Source organism: Trichechus manatus, unplaced genomic scaffold (assembly GCF_000243295.1).
Source record: "Trichechus manatus latirostris isolate Lorelei unplaced genomic scaffold, TriManLat1.0 scaffold00177, whole genome shotgun sequence".
NCBI classification, from domain to species: Eukaryota; Metazoa; Chordata; class Mammalia; order Sirenia; family Trichechidae; genus Trichechus; species Trichechus manatus.
The window spans coordinates 1,580,310-1,596,068 of record NW_004444113.1 but is presented as its reverse complement, the minus strand read 5'-3'; the positions used below and the strand labels follow the sequence as shown (position 1 = coordinate 1,596,068).

General features: G+C 46.5%; 1 protein-coding gene across 1 annotated transcript in view; it reads left to right on the top strand.

The window, feature by feature from the left end:
* Positions 1 to 15,759, top strand: part of URB1 (URB1 ribosome biogenesis homolog) — an 85,910-nt gene that overhangs the window by 10,879 nt on the left and 59,272 nt on the right. The window contains exons 6-11 of the mRNA XM_023741298.1: positions 1,527 to 1,612; positions 3,191 to 3,316; positions 4,644 to 4,768; positions 8,660 to 8,855; positions 10,499 to 10,636; positions 14,159 to 14,332. Coding sequence (XP_023597066.1) covers positions 1,527 to 1,612; positions 3,191 to 3,316; positions 4,644 to 4,768; positions 8,660 to 8,855; positions 10,499 to 10,636; positions 14,159 to 14,332 — 845 coding nt within the window. The remainder of the gene's footprint in view (positions 1 to 1,526; positions 1,613 to 3,190; positions 3,317 to 4,643; positions 4,769 to 8,659; positions 8,856 to 10,498; positions 10,637 to 14,158; positions 14,333 to 15,759) is intronic.

Below are 15,759 nucleotides of genomic sequence, written 5' to 3'. Positions count from 1 at the left end.
GTATAGTAAGGGTAAAAGGCACACACCTTTGCAGTGTGTGTCCTAGCAGGTGTGTAGTAAGTGTGAAAGGCATACACCTAGGCTGTATGTGTCCTATCGCAGGTGTATAGTAAGGGTAAAAAGCACACACTGAGGTCGTGTGTGGCATGCAGCAGGTGTTCAGGTAAAGCCACTGTCACCAGATCATGCCAGGTCTCAAGTGAGGGGGTGGGCCAGTGTCCTGGCCGCAGCTCGGGAGCTGCTGAGGGAGGAAGAGCATGGGGCTCAGAGCACCTGCGGGACCAGACACCCCTGAACTGCCTCCAGAAGGTGTCTGCCAGGCCATCTAAGAGAAGGTGTGTGTGGCGGTCACCGTGTAGACCATCGGCGCTGGTCTGTGCAGGCTGCTCCGTTGCTGCCGGGGAAAAGCTCCATGGAGAAAGGGACACGCTCGTCACAGGCGCAGTGGGCGGGTGTTTTTCCCACTCGCCGCCGAGTCCTGTGTGGGGTGTTTGCTGCTGCCTGGAAGGAGGGCCCGTAGTCTCAGAATTCCCCCGGGTCTCCGGCTGTTTTATTAAAGGTGACGATTTGGGGGTACTCTGCCTCTACCGCTGACGGAGTAAGGATGTACTTCACGATGGTGTTTCTGGAGGACAGTTTGGCCAGAGGCGTCAAAACTTTCCAAACGTTTGACCTAGCAGTTCCACCTATAAGGAAATAATTAGGATGTGAATAGAGATTTGGTTAGGCCATAGTTTTTCATATGAGCTAAAAATTAAAATTCCACCACCAATCAGTATTTGATGGACATCGTTTTACGCGTATCTTTAAGCAAGTATAGGAGTCCCTGGGTGCTGAAAATGATTACGCGCTTGGCTGCTAACTGAGAGGCTGGTGATTGGAGTCCACCTAGAGGCACCTAGGAAGAAAAGCCTGTCAGTCTACTTCCAAAAAGTCAGCTATTGAAAATCCTATGGAGCACAGTCCTACTCTGACACTTGGGCTTGTCATGAGTCAGAATCAACTCCACAGCAAGTGGTTTGGTTTTGGTTTTAAGCAAGTATATGTGAAGAGAAATTTTAGAAAAGTTGGATTATATCCTAACATTCTTAATCGATCAGTGTTAATTTTGCTTTGATGTAAGAAAAATACCAAACCTGTTGCCATCGAGTCAGTTCCGACTCACAGCAACCCATAGGACAGTAGAACTGCCCTAACGGGTTTCCGAGGAGCGGCTGATGGATTCGAACTGCTGACCTTCTGGTTAGCAGGTGAATGCTTAACCACTGCACCACCAGGGCCCTGTAGTATAAGAAAAGTTAAAGCTAAAGGGACTAGTGAACTTCTTAAAAAGTCTTGTCATTGTTTCAACTTTAGGTTCTGTTGACTCTGTGCTATAAAAGAAACGTGAACTTGTGTAATTAAAAAAGAAAAGCTTTAAAAAGTAAATGCCATTGTTCGTTTTACCATTTAAACAGTGACAGTCCCTCAATTCGTTTTCATTTTCAAAACACTTGAGTTTAATATTTCAAAACTTTTGCTTTCAGAGTTCATTCCCTGCATTTTTAGCTCGGGCATAAAGGAAGATAGGATTTCTACCATCAATCTCTTGTTGTCCACGCTGAAAACAAAGGTACATGTTTGGTAATCATCACTTTCTGTCTTTATTTTTCTCCTTGAGAAGGACGAGGTGATCATCACAGTTTTCAGGACTCTGGGACTGTAATATCTTCCGTTACACCTTCTCTCTGTTCGTCACATTGGTTGCAGCCTTCAGATTGACCAGGAAACTGTTCCTTAAGCTGGAGCTTGTTTGTGATGATGAGCCAATTCTGGGGCTAGAAGGTGCAGAATTGCTAGAACAGTCATGTAGGTCAGGCTGCTGTGTTACACAGCAGGAAATGAGCTGCTGGCCAGCGTCTCACAGAAAACCGGTACGGTAATTGTGGGCTGTGAATTACAGATGCTGCTTTTATACATCGAGCAAAATGTTCTGTGTCGTGTTGCCTATTCTGCCTTTTCTGAGCATTTTATAGGGATTTGAAAACTTACCGAGAGGATCCCTGTCTTTCATACAAAAGCACTTTAAACGTCAACTAGAAAAACTCTGTGGCCTCCCAACATGAAATCCGAAAGGCCGTCAACTAGCAGTGCCCATAAAAATGAGAATGTTTAACTTCAGTGGTATGAAGGCGATGGTTCTCACCCGGGGCCGATTTTGCTTCCCATGGAACATTTGACAGTGCCTGGAGACCGTGATGTTTGTCTCAGCTGGAAGGTGCAGCTGCATCTAGTGGGTAGAGACCCGGGAAGCTGCTCACCATCCTGTGGTGTCTAGGGTAGTCTCCCAGGACAAAGCATTCTCTGGCCCCAAACTCAGTACTGTCAAGAAACCCTGGTTTAAAGTGATGTAAATGATGACCTACAGGATTTTACCTGCCAAATAAGCATTGCCTTTTTTAAATGACGCTATTCAGTGCCACCAAAGAGGCTTTGAAAGCAGGTACTTTCCTCTGGGAAGTGTTACGACCCCTCTGGAAGACAGCACTTCTGGAAGTGTGTGTGTTGGACGTCGTCATGTGTTCACAGACCCTTACGTGTGTTTGTTCCTAATGTGGGAGCGTGTTTTAGAAATATACACACCAGGGCTACGTCCCCCAAGGTTCTGGGGGAGTGGGTTTGGGTGTCCCTTGGAACAATTCTACTCCTGAGAACCCGTGCCAAGTCCTAGGAATGCAGGTGAAGACTCCAGAACAAGGATGCTGGCTGTAGCTTGGTGAGTGAGAGCTGGAGTTAGGATAGAACCTAACTGTAAGCACAGGAGAATGGTTAAATTATGATTTCACTCAGGACGGAATGACATTCAGTCCTCAAACGATATTCTAAAGGAATTGTTAATGATGTAGAAAAAGTTTGCAGTACTTTAGTAAAAGCGGGCGCAAGACCGTATATAATCTTAATGATGTAAGGAAAAAAGGATATATTACCCAGCTGCAGAGAGACAGAGGCTGAAAGGAAGTAGACCAAAATGGTAACCGTGGGTGTGCTCGCATGGTGGGAAGATGGGTGAGTGGTGTTGCTTCATGTTGTTCTATTTCATTTGCCAAATTTTCTGTCAATCACAGGCATTACTTTTATAGTGAGAAAAACAGTAAACTCTCCTCAAAAAATGATCGGAGGCCTTGAACTTTGTTTGTTTTGTTGTTTTCAGGTGGTTCACAATAAAAATATCACAAAAACACAGAAGGTGCGTTTCTTCACCGGACAGTTACTGAACCAGATAGCATCTCTCTACGCCTGGAAGGGAATCACAGACGTGGACACGGACGGCGTCAAGGTGCGCTCTTGTTTTCAGACGACCACGTTGTTGGTGTGGTTGCCCAGCTGGAGAACGAAGAATCTAACACTATACCTGCCTTAAAAACCCTGCCGTTTGACCTCTTCCTTTTGGCTTGTGGTCATGTTAATTCTCACTAGATGCAGTAAGATTTTTTAATTTGATTTTTTTTATTATTCTAACTGTTTTTACCCTCTAATGCCCCAGTGGTGCCGCGGTTAAGAGCTACGGCTGCTAATCAAAAGGTCAGCAGTTCAAATCCCCCAGCCACTCCTTGGAAACCCTATGGGACAGTTCTGCTCCGTCCTGTAGGGTTGCTATGAGTTGGAATGCAACAGGTTTGATTTTTTTAACGGGACAGACTATTATTCCCTTTGGCTGAGTGATGTCTGAGTTTTCCCTGCAAAGCTTGCCCAGTGGATTTACAGAGTTAATCCAGGTTCTGTCTCCCCTTCTTATCTTAACTCCTTCTTATCTTTCCTTCCATAAAGGTTACAGTCAGGAAACCCCCATGGGGCTCAGTTTTCTGAAACACACGGGAGTCGCTGTGAGTCAGAATCGACTCCAGGGCAGTGAGTTTGTTTTTTTTTTCCTTCCAGCCTTTCATGAACACTTTCGGAGTTTGACTTTAGAATCCTACCTGCGTAGGGGACCTTATGTTTCCTCGTCTGCTGACGTGTACAGTTGATTTTATAATAATTACTCCAGTGCTGAATTACAGCAGTTACTCCCTAACGTTAACCCAGGGCCACTGTGCGCTTGAATTCCCCTCAAGATGCTTCTGAACATGGACTTGGCCAGGGTGGTGGAGGTGCAGACTTCCTGTTAATTTTATAGTCGTTTCCCTCTCCAGGCCTCGCTACCTTACTCCCTCTTATCTTCGGGACTTGCCCATGTCCTCTTGTTTTGAACATGTTTTTGAATGCTCTGTTACCAGGAAGCCTTAGGGGTGTAATAAAAGTCCTCCCAAATGTGCAATTGCATTTAAAAGAGCAAGAGAAATTAAGTCATTCTTAAGCTTGTTTCACAGTACAGGTTTAAACTTGCCTCTCTTAAGAGTCTTTTATCTTAATCAGTGTTTTTGGTGGCGTTTGTGTTTTGGAATGATACCAAGTGTTCATTTAAAATGTTTTCTTAGTTGTCGTTAAAAACCAGAAACCCAAACTGGTTGCCACTGAGTCGATTCCGACTCATAGCGACCCTCAAGGACAGAGTAGAACTGCCCCGGAGTTGTCATTAGGCATGTGGTGGTGTCCAGTTTTTACACTAGCTGTTACTAAGGTTCATGAGTTTGCGATTTTCATTGAATTTTTCCAAACCCTCACAGGCATCTGCTGAAGAAGCTGGAAAAACCATGGTGAGGGAGCTGGTTCATAACTTCCTGATGGATCTTTGCTGTTCACTCAAGCATGGGATTAATTTTTATGACGCTTCTTTTGGTACCTTCGGAAGGTAACTCATAACACTCTTGTGCACCCTGGGGTGTGTGTTCCTCAGAAAATTGTAGTGGAAATCCTGTTAAGGAATGGAATTGGAGTAGGTTATAACTAGGATTTTAGACATTATTTAACTCATTTGAGGGGTGAGAATTGCGGGCCCAGAGAGCTTGTACTTAAACTGTGTGCCCTCGGGCCAGGGTCTCAGGGCAGCAATCTATTTAGACACATAGATAAGAAGTCTCCCCCAGGAGGCACCACCTTACTTACCTTCGTTCTGCCGATGACGAAGAGGGAAGCAGAGAGGTCCAGTAATGTGCCCTCGTGAGTGGTAACGCTCAGGTTTGAACCCAGGAAATCTGCTTCCAAAGCCCATATTCTAACACTGTAATGGTCTCCCTCACTTCACAGACAGGCTGCCAACAATTTAACCCAAACCAAAACCAAACCTGTTGCCATCAAGTCGATTGTGACTCATAGGAACCCTGTCGGACAGAGTAGGACTGCCCCCATAGGGTATCCAAGGAGTAGCTGATGGATTTGTGCTGCTGACCTTTCGGTTAGCAGCCAAGTGCTTAACCACTGTGCCACCAGGGGCTTCCTGCCAATGAGTTAGAATTTCAAAATCTTGTTTTTATATTTCATTTCGTATTTCACAATTATAATAATATGTCATCACTAAGGAAATAAAGTACACGTTGGATTGTATTCTTTTAGACTCTGTAGTCCTATAACTGTAGTATATATCCGTGTTAGTTTTTTTACAACCAAAATATTAGATCTTCTTTTTCCCAGTTTGACAGTAAAGATGTTGGACAGTATGAACGGCTCGATCTTGTTAGTTACCTCCTTGGCTGCATAGCGTTTCACTCTAAGGCTACAGATAGATTTTACTTCTGGTTTCAACCAGTTAAGAAATGACTTCTTCAGAATGGGCTAGCACAGAGGGAATTTCTGACTTTGGACTTACTTTGATTCTAAGATTTTCATGACTTACCCTGCCCCATCATTTCTTTTTCTTTTTTCTTCATTTTGGTGATAGTGTAGCTTTTCTCTCATCAGTGAGAATGGGCTCATTTTTCTGGTAAAATGTAACAGCAGACTTTTGTAGTCTAATGTAATATAGCATCATGTTTAAAGCACACACACTCCTCTCTTTTTTTTTTTCTTTTTTGCATTTATCTGCATACGTGGATCCATGAAATGGATGATCATTTAGTGAGCATGTTGAATCAGCTTGGGGGTGTGAGTCTATTTGGAATAAGCTGTGGTTCATATACGTTTTGGAAGCCATGGGCAAAAGACAAATGTTTGTGCTTAGGGGAGAAGAAAGGAATTTTGTTTGTGGGGAAGTTAATGGGAAGAAGATGAAGATGTGTGGTCTTCAGAAATGCTGCTTCGTGTCATTCAGGCCTCTACCCAAGGGAGACGTACCTGGCAGCTCTTTCCAGAATAGCGTCTCCACCGTCACTCTCTTTTTGCTTGTCTTAGGCTTCTTGCTGTGGCTTATCACTACCTTCTGTATTTATTCCTCCATCTGATCATTCCCTCCCACCCCAGAGTCAGCGGGAACAGAGGCTGGTCTGTTCTGTTCACTGCTGTGTCCCAGTGCCTAGGATGGTGCCTGGCACGTGACAGGTGCTTGATGAAAGCAGGGCATTATAGCGCAGAGCAGGGACTGGAGATGTGTCCTGTGAAGGGCCAAAAAACAAAAACAAAAAAACCAAACCTGTTGCCGTCTAGTCATTTATCCGACTCATAGCGACCCTATAGGACAGGATAGAACTGCCCCATAGACTTTCCAAGGAGCACCTGGTGGATTCGAACTGGTGACCTTTTGGTTACCAGTTGTAGCTCTTAACCACTACGCCACAGGGCCAGGTGGTAAATATTTTTGAGTTGCAATATTGAAGGATTCTGTGGGCAAAATATTGAACGATGCAGGAAGCATCAAAGGAAGATAGAAGGAATACACAGAGTCACGATACCAAAAAGAATTGGTTGACGTTCAGCCATTTCAGGAGGTAGCATATGATCAGGAACCAATGGTACTGAAGGAAGAAGTCCAAGCTGCACTGAAGGCATTGGTGGAAAACAAGGCTCAAGGTATTGATGAAACACCAGTTGAGATGGGTCAACAAACAGATGCAACGGTGGAAGCTCTCACTTGTCTATGCCAAGAAATTTGGAAGACAGCTACCTGGCCAGCCGACTGGAAGAGATCCATATTTGTGCCCATTGCAAAGAAAGTGATCCAGCAGAATGTGGACTATATTAATATGCCATACACAAGTGTAATTTTGCTGAAGGTAATTCAAAAACAGTTGCAGCAGTACATAGGGAACTGCCAGAAATTCAAGCAGGATTTAGAAGAGGACATGGAATGACAGATACCATTTCTGATGTCAGATGGATCATCGCTGAAAGCAGAGAATATTGTAAAGATGTTTACCTGTGTTTTATTGACTATGCAAAGGCATTTGACTCTGTGGATCATAACAAATTATAGATAACATTGCCAATAACGGGAATTCTAGAACTCTTAATTGTGCTCATGCAGAACTTGTACAAAGACCAAGAGGCAGTCATTTGAGCACAGCAAGGGGATATTGCATGGTTTAAAATCAGGAAAGGTGTGCGTCGGGGTTGTAAACTGTCAACCATACTTACTTCAGTCTGTATGCTGAGCAAATAATCCGAGAAGCTGGACTGTATGAACAAGAACATGACATCAGGGTTGGAGGAAGTCTCATTAACAACCTGTGATATGCAGATGATAACCACCTTGCTTGCTGAAAGTGGAGAGGACTTGAAGACTTAGTGATGAAGAACAAAGACCACAGCCTTCAATATGAGTTACACCTCAACATAAAGAAAAGAAAAATTCTCACAATTAGACCGATAAGCAACATCATGATGAACGGAGAAAAGATCGAAGTTACCAAGGATTTCATTTTACTTGGATCCACAATCAACACCCATGGAAGCAGCAGTCAAGAAATCAAACGACACGTTGCATTGGGCAAATCTGCTGCAAAAGACCTCTTTAAGGTGTTGCAAGAAAAGATGTCACTTTGATGACTGAGGTGCACCTGACCCAAGCCATAGTATTTTCGGTCACCTCATATGCATGTGAAAGCTGGCCAGTGAATAAAGAGGACCAAAGAAGTATTGATGCCTTTGAATTATGGTGCCGGTTAAGCATATTGAATATACCATGGACTGCCAAAAGAATGAACAAATCTGTCTTGGAAGAAGTACAACCAGAATGCTCCTTAGAAGCAAGGATGGCAAGAGTTCATTGCACGTACTTTGGACATGTTACCAGGAGGGACCAGTCCCTGGAAAAGGACATCGTGCTTGGTAAAGTGGAGGGTCAGCAAAAAAGAGGAAGACCTTCAACGAGATGGATTGACACAGCGGCTGCATTGATGGGCTCAAGCATAGCAACAATTGTGAGGATGGCACAGGACCGGGCAGTGTTTCGGTCTGTTTTACATGGGGTCACTGTGAGTTGGAACCGACTTGACAGCACCTAACAACAGTAAATATTGTATAAGGCTTTGTGTTCCATTCAGTCTCTGTTGTGACTAAACCGTGCCCCCATAGCACAAAAGCAGCTGTAGACATAAATGTGTGGGGAAGTCCACTAGAGCTCAGATTTGCCCCATTGCCTCGTTACTGCTGTGTGTACTGAGGGTGAGTCCGGGGAGCTGTAGGTATCATCGTAACGATCTCCTAGCATGTCTTGAGAACTCCCTGGCCACCTCGCTCTCTTTGGTACTGTCAGAAGGTAACGGCTAACACTCTCGTGTGCTCTAGGCTGTATGTTTTTGTGTTTATTTGTTGTTTGTGTTTTAGGGTGATACCAGGTGTTAATTCTCTTCTCTCTCTCCTTCTCTAACAGAGGTGGAAACCTGACCCTCCTGCACTTCTTGTTGGGTCTGAAGACAGCTGCAGACGACGAGCTGGTGGCGGACCTTGTGGTGAACATCCTTAAAGTATGCCCAGACTTACTGAACAGATATTTCAAGGAAGTGACGTTTTCCTTCCTCCCGAGGGTGAAGTCAGCTTGGTTAAATAATATCAGACTACTAAACAAGGTAAAAAACACGGATATGTAACTGTGAGATAGGGTAGGGGGTAGAGGGTTAGGGGCTGAGGGAGAGAGGAAGTGACGTTTTGGCCTGTTAAACTGTACACCATGACCACTTCTGGCCGTTCTTTGAGTGCCTATCTTGGATAAATTTGGTGCCCTTTTTCCCTGGGTCTAGCATTCTGCTTTTCAGTCAGCTGAGCTCAGAGGTTTATGCATTTTGAGTCTGTTGAACCAATTTCATCTTCTTCATCCAGACAGATTTGCCAACAGTGAAATCTTAAGTCTCAGCTCCCTCAGGTCAGAATTGGTGAAATGTCTCAGTTGTAGGATAGCTTTTAAAGATTGCTGTTTCCAGTAATTTGCACAACTTGAAACCAGCCGGGAGGTGTTGGTCTGAACGCCAGTCCTGAGCGGGTTTGTTTACGTGGATACGCCTTCATTTCCTTCCGATCACAGGTGTAAACACCCCTCACCTACCAACAGAAATACAGAAATTCTTCAGCAGTAGTGCTTGGCTCAGAGCCCTGGTGGTGCAGTGGTTAAGAGCTCAGGCTACTGACCAAAAGATCGGCAGTTCAAATCCACCAGCTGCTCCTTGGAAACCCTGTAAGGTAGTTCTACTCTATTCTGTAGGGTCGCTAGGAGTCAGAATCCACTCGATGGCAGTTGAGTTTTTTTTATGGGTTAATGTTTGGCCCATAAGCTTTCTCTCTCCCCAACTTATGGAAGCCTAGTGGTGAAATGGATCCCTGGTAGCACAGTGTTTAAACACTCAGCTGCTTACCAATAGGTGAACTATTCAAACCTACCAGCTGCTTGCTTCATGGGAGAAAGATGTGGCAGTCTGCTTCCATAAAGGTTACAGCCTTGGAAACCCTGTGGGGCAGTTCTGCTCTGTCCTGTAGGGTCGCTGCGTGTGGGAATCGACTCGATGGCAACAGGTTTATTGCTGGAGTACCTGGAGTTGTTTTCTTGTAAATCTCTGCCTGGGGTTATCTGTAAGACAAGCTTCTGTTCACGTATTCACTGAATTCTTCTTGAGGACCTGCTGCGTGCAGTTCCCACATACATTTGGGGATGAGAAGGAGGCACTTGTCATTTTGCTGAAGGTAGACTGCAGCTGGTACCCCTCTTAGGAGCTGCCGGTCGCATGGGGCCGAGTGTGTGATCTTTGCAGGCCTGCGTTCAAGTCCTCACTCAGCTGTTTACTAGCTGTGTGGCCCTAGGGAACTTATGTAACCTCGCTGAGGTTTAGTTTTGTCGCCTGTGAATGTTTTTAATTATTAATGGAAAATATCCCAACCCCAGAGAGTTGTTATGAAGCTTTTAAAAAGTGACCTAATGTGCCAGGTGCCTGTCAAGTGCAGTACCTGATAGGTGATACTCCCGTTAGTCATTTATTCGCCATCCTGGGTTTTGAAAGGCTTCCCGGGCTGCAGGCCATGGTCAGCTGTGATGGTCACTGGTCCCTTAGTGGCTGGGCTGTGACCTGGCATGTCTGTAACGAGTGGATTTTGTGGCTGATCTTCTGGACCTTCTTCCTTGTGGCAGGTGCAGACTTATTACTGTAACTGTTTCATTGACTTGTGTGTCGGTGTCTAAAATTTGCCTCTGGCGCCAACTAATTATCGTTTCTTCTTCCCATAGATCTATGAGGCCCAGCCGGAGATTTCCCGGGCATTTCAGACCAGAGAGTTTATCCCCTTGCCTCGGCTCCTCCCGATGGTGATGGTGACCACCGTGCCACTGGTCTGCAATAAGATCATGTTCACCCAGGCATTGAATGTGAGGTCACATGCTTACCCCGCTTCTAGAACCTTCTCCCGCTAAACCCACTGGCTGTGCTGTGTGGTTATTCTGAGAGTGCTGGCCTGGGTGTATTTGATCACGTGATCTCAGCGAGCCTCTGCGGCTCCCGGGGCAGGGACTTGAGTTTAAATAGCTCCGCAAGGAACCGTGTCCACTTACCTGGGCCTCTGCAGCTCCCGGGACAGGGACCTGAGTTTAAACAGCTCCACAAGGAACCGTGTCCACTCACCTGAGGCTCCGGGGACAGTGACCTGAGTTTAAATAGCTCCATGAGTAACCATGGCCACTCACCTGAGCCTCTGTGGCTCCCCGGACAGGGACCTGAGTTTAAATAGCTCCACAAGGAACCATGTCCACTCACCTGAGCCTCTGCGGCTCCCGGGACAGGGACCTGAGTTCAAATAGCTCCATGAGTAACCATGGCCACTCACCTGAGCCTCTGTGGCTCCCCGGACAGGGACCTGAGTTTAAATAGCTCTGTGAGTAACCATGACCACTCACCTGAGGCTCCGGGGATAGGGATCTTAGTTTAAATAGCTCCACAAGGAACCGTGTCCACTCACCTGAGCCTCTGCGGCTCCCGGGACAGGGACCTGAGTTTAAATAGCTCCATGAGTAACCATGGCCACTCACCTGAGGCTGCAGGGATAGGGATCTTAGTTTAAATAGCTCCATAAGGAAGCATGTCCACTCATGTGGGCCTCTGCAGCTCCTGGGACAGGGGCCTGACTTTAAATAGCTCCCTGAGTAACCATGTTCACTCACTGGGTAAAGATCTGGGGCTGGAGGCCCGTTCCTCCCAGAGGGGGGCTGACTTTGCGTTGTCCCTGCTCCAGCATGGAGCCCAGGCGTGTGGGTCCCTGCGAAGCTCTGGTCCTGTCTGCCAGTCCCAGTTATGTGGACTTGACTCTTAACTCCTGGAGGCTCCACGTGCATCAGACTGGAGCTGTGCTCTACAGGATTTTCAATGGCTGATTTTTCAGAAGTAGAAAAATCAGGACTCTGGGTGAACTGGAACCTCCAGCCTTTTGGTTAGCAGCCGAGCGCGTTAACCATATGCAGCCCCCAGGGACTTAGGTGTGTCTACGGGTGGGAGAATGAATCCAAGGAAAGCGAGTGGGTTCAGTCACAGCCCAGTGTCATTTATTAAATCTTCTTTGTTTAGAATTTCTGCATAAGGTAGGGCTGAAGCGGGCCTAGCAGACAGTCCTCTGTGGGTGAAGTGGACAGCGTTAAGGCTGTTTCTGGGGAATGTTCCTCTGAGGACCGGCTGTTCTCAGGCATTTTTGAAGGCTGCGAAAAGTTTTGAGTTTCATGTAATTGCTTATTTATTGTAAGGGTCCCTGAGACCCCTCAGAAGCCACATTCTGAGGGGACTGTGGGCTCAGGTGAGTGGCTGTGGGCTGTTGGCACGCCTGGGTCTTGGGCCCTGCCACCTCCCTCCCCCCAGCCCAGGTTGCCTTAAGACCTGCGTGAGGGAGGCTAGGTACTCAGTGGTGCAGGACCTGGGCTGCTCCAGGGCAGCTGGAGCCTCTGTCCTCATGTCCCCTAACCTTGCTGGCCTTCCTAGACAGGCTGGGTTGTTGTGTGAACATCAGTATGATGGGACCTGACCAGGGCCTACCAAGGGTGGGTTGTCCAGGCAGGAGCTGGCCCCTGTGGCGATGGGTGACAGTTACTGGAAAGGGGTGTACCGTGTTGCTGTCGAGTCGATTCCAACTCATAGCAACCTCATAGGACGGAGTAGAACTGCCTCTTGGGGTTTCCAGGGAGTGTGGTGGGTTCCACCTGCCGACCTTTTGGTCAGCAGCCAGTGTTTTTCTCCTCCTGGTGAGTGTAGGTCCAGGGTGTTATGAGAAGCCGTATCTGTGGCTCCTTTTCACATGTGCCCTTTACGAGAGCTGTGATGGGGTTTTTATGTGATGCCCAGTGATTCACATGTATCTTGGGGGCGAGGTTGTGAGTGTGGTGTTTTGTTTTTTTTTTATTTTTGAACACTTTTCTTTTATTCCTTATAGTATTGTCTGAAAACATTTTATAATAGCGTATATTTTTGAAAAGGAAAGAGCTATCTATGTTTACTTTAGAAACGGGAAATAAGGTGCTTGGAGGCAGGGTCTCAGGCTGCTGGTTGAGCTTTTTGCTCCAAGCCCTTTGGGTGTACATGTGAACACTTTTTTGGTGCCCCGTCTTCGAAGTGATTGTGAGGTCGGGGTCGTTATTGCTTTAGGATATTTAATGTGGTATTGCTGCAGCGAACGATACATCCATGAAGTGAAACCACAGCTGGTTGGAATGCGAGGGGAGTGCGGTGCTGTGGTTGTTAAACTAAATGTAAACCAGAAAAGCTTTCTGTTTCTACCTCGTAATAAAATTAAACAGCTTAGCTAGCGCTCCTCAAACTTGAGTGAGAATGACTGGAAGCCCTGTCAGAATGCGCATTCTGATTCAGGAGGTGGGGTGGGGCCTGGAGTCTGCATTTCTCACAGGCTCCTTGGACCACACGGTGAGGGCCTTGACTCTTCTCCTGGGGGATTATTTGAGGCTGTGTGTCAGCTGAGCCGGAGGTGATTTTTTTATACTAAAGCACCTGGTACATTTTCTTGTCATCTCACCACCTGAAAGTAAAGCGCGTGTCTTAATCATCTAGTGCTGTTATAACAAATAACCGCAAGCGTGTGGCTTTAACAAAGAGAAATTTATTCTCTCACAGTCTGGGAGGCTACAAGTCCAAATTCAGGGTGCCAGCTCCAGGGGGAGGCTTTCTCTCTCTGTCGGCTCTGGGGGAAGGTCCTTGTCATCAGTCTTCCCCAGTTGAGGAGCTTCTCAGCGCAGGAACCCTGGGTCCAAAGGATGTGCTATTCTGCCTCTTGTTTCTTGGTGGTATGAGGTCTGCCATCTCTCTGCTCGCTTTTCTTTTTTATTATTTCAGAAGAGATTGGTTTAAGACACAACCTAATGTTGTAGATTGAGTCCTGCCTCATTAATGTAACCACCTCTCATCCTGTTTCATTAATGTCGTAGAGGTAGAATCTACAACACTTAGGAAAATCACATCAGTTGACAGAAGAGTAGATTCACACAGTACTGGGAATCATGGCCTAGCCCCGTTGACAGATATTTTGGGGGGACACAATTCAGTCTGTTACAGCACTGTTAACAGTGGCTGGTTAGGTTCTGAGTCGGAATCGACTCATGGCTGCGTGTTTTTTTGGGTTAGGTTCTGGTGAGGCCTTGTGCTGTTGATGCAGATAATCCATCTTAGCTGAGTGGTTGTCAGAGAGGCTTACTCAGCACTGGCGGAAACAAAAACACCACCAGTGTCCAACAGCCACTTGCCTGGCAACGGCTAAAGTCAGACCTGGAGGGCATCTCCCCTGAGATGGAAAACCAGCCATCTCCTGTGGCTTCATAGGACTGACCCGAGCCAGCTGCGCCCGGGCTGTGTCTACCGGCATTCCCTGAAGACATTGTAGATTTAACTCTTTTTCTTTTCAGTTGGACAGCAAATTGGTGAAGCACACAGCTTTATCCCTTATTTCCGTCATTTTGAAGAGAGCATTAAAGAATATCGACCACTGCCTGAATAAAGAGGTGTGGCAGGAATCAGGTGTCTACACTCCTGAGATGACAGAGGAGTTTGTGCCGCTCTTCAGGGAAGCCCTGAGCAAGGTAGGCATGGAGACCAGGCAGCATGCCTCTCCAGAGAGGGTTCCAGGGCTTTCCTTCAGGTCTCACCAATGAGGACACCTGTTCAGGAGTGCGGAGGGTGGGTGCCAAGGAGGGTGTCCCCAAAGCCACAGGATTGGAAAGGCTGGTGGGTAATGCTGCATGGGTGATGAAGATCAGCTAACAAACATACCACTTATGGTTACAGGCAGTGATATCACTCTTGAAACAGGACCAGAAAGTCCTCTGGCAAAATAAAAACATAGAGGATATACTTGTTCTCTCATAGAGTCAGAATGGGGGGCTCTGGTACTCCTGGGACCTCCTGTCTCACCAGGTACTGTTGGTATGTCCCTCCCTGCAGCCCCCACCCCTTGCACCCCCACTGCCCACACACACGAGCTTTACCAGGGCAAGAAGGAAGAGGGCCAGTCTTCTGCAAGCTGGCCGGCTGCTCTGGAAGTTTTCCCTGAGCGTGTTATGTTGTTGTGTGCCATCCAAGCGATAGCAACCCTGTAGGACAGAGTACAGTTGCCCCGTAGGGTTACCAAGGCTGTAATCTTTACGGAAGCAGACTGCCACATTTCTCCCGCGGAGCAATTGGTGGGTTTGAACCACCAACCTTTTGGTTAGCAGCTGAGCACTTAACCACTGCGCCACCAGAGCTCCTTAATGGATCATAGGGAAATGTTTCTTTGTTCCAAGTATCTTTGCTCAGGTGAACAAGTCTTAGGGCGTTTGTTTTAAATTTCAGCGTTCGTTTTTCACCAAATTCTTACTGTGTACGGTTGTAAAACCAAACAGCAAAGAGCCTACAAAGGATGTGGGCTTGTTCTCCCCCCACCCTCCCATCTCTTTCTTACACACACATACTCTCTCCCTCCACACGCACACATACACGCACAGATACCCAAACTTTCTCACACACTCACAGACTTTCTCACACTTTTTACACACACACAGATTTACTCACACATTTTCTGTCCCTCCACACACATATGCGCACTCACAGATACATAAACTTTCTTACACGCTTTTTTTATATACACATACCCATACAGACTCTCATACTCACATTGTCTCCGTCACACACTCACGTGCACTTTTTCACACAAATTTTTTACAGACACTTTTCACATAAACTTTTTACACACAGACACTCATACAGACTTCCTCACACACTCCCACATTCTGTCACTCACGCACAAACTTTCTTGCACAAACTTCCTCACACATGCTCTCTCATACAGACTCTCACACACACTCTCACTCACACAGACTTTCTCACGCAAAGTCATGCTCACTCATACAGACTTTCTCACACACTCTCACTCACAGACTTTCTCACACAAACTCATATGCTCACTCACAGACTTTCTCACGCAGTCATGCTCACTCATACAGACTTTCTCACACACTCTCACTCAGAC